Here is a 10,209-nt window from a genome sequence, read left to right on the forward strand (position 1 = left end):
GAGCTCAGCTAGGGCAAGTGTGCAGAGGGAGATCAGCGATGTCCTTTTCAAAGAATCCTTAACCGATTTAGGGAAACCATGACAACTTATATCAGGGTGACCAGACAGGGCTTTGAAAACAAAAACAGAGTTTAATGTTCCACAAGCACTAGCTCAATAGAGACAGAAGGGAACTCGAAGTGACACAGCATAGAAAGAAGTTACTTAGCTTGTTTACCATGGGACCAAGTAACTGTATTGCTGAATTCAGTTTACCAGTTCTGTAAATCTAAGTCAGTTTCTGTTTATTCAATACTCACAGAAGTATTTGAAATGTGCTGACCACCAACTCCCTGTCTAGTACTGTCACATAATAATTTTGTGTCTAAGTGGCAATTTCAGAGCATGTATAGTTTTATTGAAATATATGTTTTTATGTGACAAATAAATTTTCACAACATTATTGGCTGTGCGTCCTTAAGCATTATAATTTGTTTTCCAGGTGAAACATGTTCTGAACTATGACTTCCCGGTATACATGGCAGATTACATCCACCGATGTGGTCGTACAGGTCGTGTTGGCAGCTCTAGTGGTTGTCACATAACCAATTTTGTGGAGGGACCACGTGAAATCAAGCTCTGTCAGGATATAGAGGTATAATATCTTCAGTCTTATAAATCAACAATTATCACATTAAATTGCAGACAGGGACAATTAAGACACTTACACAACTTGTGCAAGTGTCCTTTAATTGTGCCTGTGTGCAACATAAGTAATGTGTCACCTTTATGGTAAGTAGCAATCTGTCTTTTCCTACAGTGTTGATATTCCTACATGGAGTTTTCATTGTTCAGTCTTATAATTGTCAATTTTCAAATGTATACTTATTTTTAACTGCAGAATTTTAGTGTCTTTACTGCCTGTTATTGCTCTTTTGCATCTGTAATTTTTGTATCAATGCAAATGTTAATCAGTATTTTTTGTTGTTGTATCTTGCATCAGCTGATTGAATAATGTATTAGGTCTTTAAAAAAAATTATCAAAACCTACAAGGGCATACTGAAAAGTAATGCTTTCAATTTTTATGTGAAAACTCTTAAAGCTATTTACATAAAACAAAGGTTAGCGACATTCTAGATGATGATGATGACCATTATCATTATTCGTTTCCTTTCTTTCACTTCAGATTTTGTGTTCAATATTTGCTTCTGAATTTCTCTTTCATTTATAATTTCAATACTGATCCCTGCTTGTTTTAGGTCTTTTTTTATTTCTTTTTTTGATTGATTGAACTGTTTACTACATCAAAAATCCTCTTTGTGTTTCTGTTGTTGTTCATTCTATGTGTGTGTCCATAGAATGTTACTTTGTGTTTTCTGATGTCTGTGAGCCTTTCGGTGTGTCCATATAATTCTTTGGTCGGTCTCTATGTACTATGCCAAAATTTTTTTCTGAGCATTTTACATTCTATTTTTTCTGTCCCTATGAGGCCTGATGCTCCGATTGTGGTTGTTTCTGATGCATAGAGTGTGTCTGGTAGTACAACTATACTGTAGTGCCTTTGTTCATCCTGTCTTGAAATATTTCATTTATTTTAGTGTGTATATGTCAGTCTGCCTCCCCCCGATGAACCATGGACCTTGCCGTTGGTGGGGACGCTTGCGTGCTTCAGCGATACAGATAGCCGTACCGTAGGTACAACCACAACGGAGGGGTATCTGTTGAGAGGCCAGACAAACGTGTGGTTCCTGAAGAGGGGCAGCAGCCTTTTCAGTAGTTGCAAGGGCAACAGTCTGGATGATTGACTGATCTGGCCTTGTAACAATAACCAAAACGGCCTTGCTGTGCTGGTACTGCGAACGGCTGAAAGCAAGGGGAAACTACGGCCGTAATTTTTCCCGAGAGCATGCAGCTTTACTGTATGATTAAATGATGATGGCATCCTCTTGGGTAAAATATTCCAGAGGTAAAATAGTCCCCCATTCGGATCTCCAGGTGGGGACTACTCAAGGGGACGTTGTTATCAGGAGAAAGAAAACTGGCGTTCTACGGATCGGAGCGTGGAATGTCAGATCCCTTAATCGGGCAGGTAGGTTAGAAAATTTAAAAAGGGAAATGGATAGGTTAAAGTTAGATATAGTGGGAATTAGTGAAGTTCGGTGGCAGGAGGAACAAGACTTCTGGTCAGGTGACTACAGGGTTATAAACACAAAGTCAAATAGGGGTAATGCAGGAGTAGGTTTAATAATGAATAGGAAAATAGGAATGCGGGCAAGCTCCTACAAACAGCATAGCGAACGCATTATTGTGGCCAAGATAGATACGAAGCCCACACCTACTACAGTAGTACAAGTTTATATGCCAACTAGCTCTGCAGATGAAGAAGAAATTGAAGAAATGTATGATGAAATAAAAGAAATTATTCAGATACTGAAGGGAGACAAAAATTTAATAGTCATGGGTGACAGGAATTCGGTAGTAGGAAAAGGGAGAGAAGGAAACGTAGTAGGTGAATATGGATTGGGACTAAGAAATGAAAGAGGAAGCCGCCTGGTAGAATTTTGCACAGAGCACAACTTAATCATAGCTAACTTGGTTTAAGAATCATGATAGAAGGTTGTATACATGGAAGAACCCTGGAGATACTAAAAGGTATCAGATAGATTATATAATGGTAAGACAGAGATTTAGGAACCAGGTTTTAAATTGTAAGACATTTCCAGGGGCAGATGTGGACTCTGACCACAATCTATTGGTTATGAGCTGTAGATTAAAACTGAAGAAACTGCAAAAAGGTGGGAATTTAAGGAGATGGGACCTGGATAAACTGAAAGTACCAGAGGTTGTACAGAGTTTCAGGGAGAGCATAAGGGAACAATTGACAGGAATGGGGGAAAGAAATACAGTAGAAGAAGAATGGGTAGCTTTGAGTGATGAAGTAGTGAAGGCAGCAGAGGATCAAGTAGGTAAAAAGACGAGGGCTAGTAGAAATCCTTGGGTAACAGAAGAAATATTGAATTTAATTGATGAAAGGAGAAAATATAAAAATGCAGTAAATGAAGCAGGCAAAAAGGAATACAAACATCTCAAAAATGAGATCGACAGGAAGTGCAAAATGGCTAAGCAGGCATGGCTAGAGGACAAATGTAAGGATGTAGAGGCTTATCTCACTAGGGGTAAGATAGATACTGCCTACAGGAAAATTAAAGAGACCTTTGGAGATAAGAGAACCACTTGTATGAATATCAAGAGCTCAGATGGAAACCCAATTCTAAGCAAAGAAGGGAAAGCAGGAACGTGGAAGGAGTATATAGAGGGTCTATACAAGGGCAATGTACTTGAGGACAATATTATGGAAATGGAAGAGGATGTAGATGAAGATGAAATGGGAGATACGATACTGTGTGAAGAGTTTGACAGAGCACTGACAGACCTGAGTCAAAACAAGGCCGCCGGAGTAGACAACATTCCATTAGAACTACTGACGGCCTTCGGAGAGCCAGTCCTGACAAAACTCTACCACCTGGTGAGCAAGATGTATGAAACAGGCGAAATACCCTCAGACGTCAAGAAGAATATAATAATTCCAATCCCAAAGAAAGTAGGTGTTGACAGATGTGAAAATTACCGAACAATCAGTTTAATAAGCCACAGCTGCAAAATACTAACACGAATTCTTTACAGACAAATGGAAAAACTAGTAGAAGCCGACCTCGGGGAAGATCAGTTTGGATTCCGTAGAAATACTGGAACACGTGAGGCAATACTGACCTTACGACTTATCTTAGAAGAAAGATTAAGGAAAGGCAAACCTACATTTCTAGCATTTGTAGACTTAGAGAAAGCTTTTGACAATGTTGACTGAAATACTCTCTTTCAAATTCTGAAGGTGGCAGGGGTAAAATACAGGGAGCGAAAGGCTATTTACAATTTGTACAGAAACCAGATGGCAGTTATAAGAGTCAAGGGACATGAAAGGGAAGCAGTGGTCAGGAAGGGAGTAAGACAGGGTTGTAGCCTCTCCCCGATGTTATTCAATCTGTATATTGAGTGAGCAAGCAGTAAAGGAAACAAAAGAAAAATTTGGAGTAGATATTAAAATCCATGGAGAAGAAATTAAAACTTTGAGGTTCGCCGATGACATTGTAATACTGTCAGAGACAGCAAAGGACTTGGGAGAGCAGTTGAACGGAATGGATGGTGTCTTGAAGGGAGGACATAAGATGAACATCAACAAAAGCAAAACGAGGATAATGGAATGTAGTCGAATTAAGTCGGGTGATGTTGAGGGTATTAGATTAGGAAATGAGACACTTAAAGTAGTAAAGGAGTTTTGCTATTTGGGGAGCAAAATAACTGATGATGGTTGAAGTAGAGAGGATATAAAATGTAGACTGCCAATGGCAAGGAAAGCATTTCTGAAGAAGAGAAATTTGTTAACATCGAGTATAGATTTAAGTGTCAGGGAGTCATTTCTGAAAGTATTTGTATGGAGTGTAGCCATGTATGGAAGTGAAACGTGGATGTTAATAGTTTGGACAAGAAGAGAATAGAAGCTTTCAAAATGTGGTGCTACAGAAGAATGCTGAAGATTAGATGGGTAGATCACATAACTAATGAGGAAGTATTGAATAGGATTGGGGAGAAGAGAAGTTTGTGGTACAACTTGACCAGAAGAAGGGATCGGTTGGTAGGACATGTTCTGAGGCATCAAGGGATCAACAATTTAGTATTGGAGGGCAGCGTGGAGGGTAAAAATCGTAGGGGGAGACCAAGAGATGAATACACTAAGCAGATTCAGAAGGATGTAGGTTGCAGTAGGTACTGGGAGATGAAGCTTGCACAGGATAGAGTAGCATGGAGAGCTGCATCAAACCAGTCTCAGGACTGAAGACCACAACAACAACAACAACAACAACATGTCAGTCTGTGTACTTTCTGAAGTTTTTCTGCTCTATGTTGGATGCCTTGTTTGATTGTCCTATTTGTATATATTCTCCAAGTTATTTGAATTTTTCCATTCTATTAATCTTTCTGTATTTTGTGTACATGGCTTGGTGATTGTTGTTCTTTCTTAGCATGCATTGCGTTTTCTTATATGATATGTGTAACCTTTTTTGGCAGAGACTTCATGTAAGTATTCCAGTGCTTTTGTCTATTGTTACTGAGTATTGCCAAGTCATCTGCAAATGCCAGGTATGTTAAGATCATCTTGTTTGCACACATTCTTCCTAAGTGAATTCCTTTTACTTTTCCCCCTCATCCTTTGATAATTTTGTCCAAGACCACATTGAGTAAAAGCGGTAAGACCATCTCCTTATATGACCCCTGTATGTATCTTGAATGGGTCTGAGACTTTTCCCATAAATTTTATTTTGGATGTGGTGTCTTGTATGAGTGTCCTAGTTCTTCTAGTGTGGCAAGGAGAATCTGCCTTTTCACGGTGCCATAGGCCTTCTTAAAGTCCATGAATGTGAATACAGTGTTGGTTGTCTGTCTGACCTTCAGAAGTGCCTACAGATTCCAAATCTGTTCAGTACAGGATCTCCCTTTTGTGCAGCCTGTGGTTGTAGTCTGTTGAGTAATGCCATGGAAAGAACTTTGGTGGAGACTGGTAACAGTGAGTTATCTCTGTAGTTATTAGGGTCTCTCTTGTCACTCTTTTCGTGGAGTGGGCAAATCAATGCACATTTCCATTCCTGTGGAATTTTCTCTGTATTCCATATTTGTGATGGTTTAGTTTTTGAGTTTACAGATCTTGGAGGTAATGCTGTCTTCTCCTGAGACTGTGTTGTTTTTTAGTTGTTTTATAATCTCATCTTCCTTTGTTATTGAAGTTGGTTTTGAATCTGGGTTTGGTACTGTTTTCATGAAGTGTAATTTTTCTTTGGGCTTCTCACAAGTGCTGTGCGGAGTGGCCACATGGGATGAGGTGCCATGTCATGGATTTCATGGCCCCACCTGGCGGAGGTTCGAGTCCTCCCTCTGGCATGGGTGTTTGTGTAGAAATTTCTTGTGTTATTTCTCTTGAAGTCTTCCTCAATTTCATTTAGTCTATTTTGTGCTTTTGACTCTTCTAATATCTTTAAGGGATTGTTTCTGGACTTTGTTGAAATCCTGCCACATACCTCTTGTTCTGCTGCTGCTGCAAACTTCTTCCAGGGCTGATCACAAGTTTCGTCCCACCATCCATGTTTTCGTTTCCTTGGAGGTTGACCGCAACACATTGCATTCTGAATTGTGTTCGTGAGGTCTGTTCAATTTTCTGTTGAATTGATCAATTTCTTCAATAATTTTGTCTTTGTTTATCTTCAGATATTCTGGGTCTGATCTTATAATTTTTTTCTGTGTTTGTCTTCTTCTGTTTCTTGGGATTGACCTGATTTGTATTTGTAGTAAGTGATGGTCAGACTCAAAGAATCCTTTGTGTATTCTCGCATTGGGAATTTAGCTTGTATTTTTGTCTGTTTTGGCTACATGGTCTATTTGAAATTCTCCCCATATGTTTTTTGGTGTTTTCCATATTGGCTTTTGAAATTGCATTTACATGATTTTTGTTAAGTTAAAATTTTGACGGTAAGGTATGAATGTTCCCCATTCTTGTTGATGTGTTTGTTTGCTGTTTATGGGCCTGTGATTCGGTTATACTTCAACTCTTTGCTTGGTTGTGCATTGAAGTCTCCCATAACAATTTTAACATGTCTTTCTGTTTTTTTGTCAATTCTTCTGTCTTCCCAAATATCTTCGACTTCTTGTAGTTTCTTCCTATTTTGATCATTTGTCGGCGCATGTGCATTGATGATTGCAGAAAATCTTTGATACTGAATTGAAATGTAGGATTTTGTCTTTGATTGATTTCTGAACCACAAATCATATGCCAAAGATTGTTGGTGTTCCTCTTCTGACTGCAGGCTTTCCTTTGTATATCCTGTAGTTTTCTGTGTTGGAGTGGTTTTCATCTGTGAAATGTGTCTCTTGTATTGTGAAGATATTAATATAATAAAGGTAACAATAAATTTTTGGTGATACAAGTATAGTGTAATAGGATAGATAAAAGAATCTACTCACCAAGTGGTGGCAGAACACATACATAAAAGAATGTTATAATTAGGCAAGCTTTCCCAGCCAGTGGCTCCTTTTTCAGGCAGAAGGGTTGAAGGAGGAGATTTTGGAAAAGTCATCCAGAACCACTGGTTAGGGGAGACTTACCGCACAGGATGAGAAGGAAAGACTGATTGTTGGGGACTGCAATGGATGAGATTTGAAAAAGGTGGAAGACAGAGTAATATGCAAGACAGAGGTTACTGTTAAAACATCATGTACAAGTTAATAGAGTGAACAAAAGTTTATTGTACATAACAGAGATTGGGGGGGGGGGGGGGGGGGCGGTGGCAGGCAGCGAAAAATAGACAATGAAAGATATAGAAAACTAGAACAGAGTGAAGAAAGTAATAGTTACTGCGAAGAAATGCTGAAACGGAAGAAATTAAAGTAAATCAAGACCAAGTACATGTACTGCTAGTTCCCTCCTGAAGAGTTGTGGGAAAGGGGAAGAATCCAGATGGTGCATGTGGTGAAACAGGCACCGAGCTCACGATTGTCATGCTGTAGAGCATGCTCTGCAATAGGGCATTGTGTGTTGCCAGTATACACCCTCTGCTTATGCTCATTCATCCTAACTGATATCTTGGTGGTAGTCACACTGACATAAAAGGCTGAACAGTGTTTACATAACAGCTGGAATATGACACTGGTGGCTCTCCCGTTGATAGTATATGTTTTGACAGTTACAGGGCTGGTGTAGGTAGTGGTAGGAGGGTGGGGTGCAGAAGTTTTTCCAGAACAGTTGTAACATATTAGAGTTTGCCCTTGACCAACATATTTGTGTGATTGCGAAGAGGTGTTGAGAAGCTCCAACTCTTCTCCTTCTCATGATGTTCCCAATCCCAAAGAATCGGATGACCAGGAAAGTCCAGTATACGTACTGGGACCTGGGGTAGTGGATTTTTTCCTGGTGTCCCATCACGATTTTTTTCAAGTTGATGTTGTTGGAGATCACAAGTGTTAAAAACTTGTTTGTTGAGGCTCAAGGCATATTTGTAGCAGCTGCATCAACTTGGTGAAGAGATGCTGACTGCTAGCCGCAGCATGCCAGAAAATTGTCAAAAATGGGTTTAGGACCAAGGCAGTATTTGGTCCTCCCTGGGTATTTCATTTCCCCAATACCACCCATATCTGGGAGTCTTGCCACTATCCGCCACTTGAGGAGTCGCCCAATTGGGGATCTAACAACCCCACATGGGTAACATTCTAAACTTGTCCCAATGAGAGATCAGTTTGCCAGTGCTGTCGCTGTATAATTTTGGTTTTATTGATGGTGTCACTCTTCTGTGCTTGCGACACTTCATAACTATCAAAGTGAAATCCTTAGAAACAGGTGAAAATCGAATGGGACCAAATCAGGACTGTACAGAGGATGACTGATGGCAAAGACGCTGGATTGCTGCAGTACTCATGACTGGTCTTGCATTATCCTGCTGAAGGAGAGGTTGCTACATGTGTAAGCAAACTTTTTGGATTCAAAACTCAATTACAGCACATTCTTTCTCACACACAGCAACAGTTATGTTACTAACTGCCATGTTAAATGCAACAATTCAGAGCTCTCAAGCGACAGGGCTACAAATATGTAGACACGAAAAATAAAGAAATAAAATATTACAAACATTTTTATTTTTATTTAAAAAGCTTTAAGAGTTTTCAAGTAAAAAATTTGGAGGCATTACTGTTCGGCATGACCTTGTAACATATAGTGTAAGAAAATATTCTCTCTTTTGATATGAAAATTTTACTTTGACATTATGCATGCAGGTAAAATTACATTCCTAATATAAAGGAAAGAGCAAACACAGTTAAAACTCTGCCGCCGCCCCTGCACGCACGCACTTTTGTGCTTTATGCAGTCTGCAACTTATTTTGAAATATAATGTAATTGTTGTTTCTCTTTCAGCATTCTGTCCGCAAGATGATTGCCCTACCAAATGTGAATGCTAATATAAAGAAAATCATATCATACAGACTGATGAAAGGTCTGGGAGAGAGTTGATATATTGTATGAAAGCAAATTCCACTACTTTATAATGCTGTGATAGTTTCTCAAATGTGTGTGTGTGTGTGTTTTTTTTTTTTTTTTTTTAAGTTATGTTTGAATAAAATAAATTTCAGAAACAAGAAAATATGAATTTTTCTTTGACAAACACTTCAAAAAGCATCTACACGGCCAAATTTATGCTGGTGAAGGATAAAGTCAGCCTGTGTGTGTTTTAACCCCTTTCCTTTCCCAGCCAGGACCTGAATTTTTGTAAATATGGAATGAGTAAAGGTAACTACTCGCTATATAGCTGAAGCATTCAGAAGTTTAGAAAGGCGCATAAACAAGGTTGTCCAAAAGCTTAAATCCAAGGAAGAACATTGAATCAGCCCCCACCACCTTTGTGCTCTCAGGGCTGGGTTTTGCTGACAGAAGTACATGAAAGTAGTTTCTATATGTGTTAGTTCTTTCTTCAGGAAGGAAAAAAAAGAGGATAGGTTGTGAGGACAAGATGATACATCAGAAAGATTAGGAGGTAAAATACAGTAGAACTGCTCCGCCGCCAGTCTGAGGTGATAGGATAGACAAAGTAAAGATGAGGAGGTAAGTGGGAAAGGCTTTGTTTTCTAAACAATTCCAAAACTGAAATACATAGGTAAGAAGTAATTACATAAGGTTACTACAGAGAAAACATTCACATTTTTATCTTGTGGTATTTTCCTGAAATATTCTTAAGCCTATGATTAACTCTTTAATGCCATGAATATATGCAAGTATTGCATTCACTAGAATCCTCTTCTACTTGTGCCAAATGAATAAAATGGTTGAATTTCCCTCATGTTTTGTTTGACATTACAGGCCTAACAGATTGCTAGCATGCAATTCAAAGTGAAGAGAGGGCCAACCTCCATATAACTCTCACAGAACGATGATGTGAGGAGAGTATTCACAATTTTGGCAGTTTCATGAGGCATGCTTCGTGAGAAATACAACCAAAGTTCTCAGAGTCATGTGCTCTCTTTTCCCATTCACACACAGGTGGGCCTTTCTCAGCATTGCACCTGAGTAACTTGCCCTCCTTCCTTCCAATATGAAAACAATTGTGCCATCTAGCTCCACACCCTCAAGTTTGTGTACA

At 39.1% G+C, this 10,209-nt stretch overlaps 1 protein-coding gene across 1 annotated transcript in view; it reads left to right on the forward strand.

Annotated features, from left to right (window-relative positions):
• Positions 1–9,143, forward strand: part of LOC126094026 (probable ATP-dependent RNA helicase DDX28) — a 95,936-nt gene extending 86,793 nt beyond the window's left edge. The window contains exons 11-12 of the mRNA XM_049908764.1: positions 482–634; positions 8,991–9,143. Coding sequence (XP_049764721.1) covers positions 482–634; positions 8,991–9,086 — 249 coding nt within the window. The 3' untranslated portion in view covers positions 9,087–9,143. The remainder of the gene's footprint in view (positions 1–481; positions 635–8,990) is intronic.
• Positions 9,144–10,209: the final 1,066 nt, after the last annotated feature.

The sequence above is a fragment of the Schistocerca cancellata genome, chromosome 1 (genome assembly GCF_023864275.1).
Source record: "Schistocerca cancellata isolate TAMUIC-IGC-003103 chromosome 1, iqSchCanc2.1, whole genome shotgun sequence".
Classification (NCBI taxonomy): domain Eukaryota; kingdom Metazoa; phylum Arthropoda; class Insecta; order Orthoptera; family Acrididae; genus Schistocerca; species Schistocerca cancellata.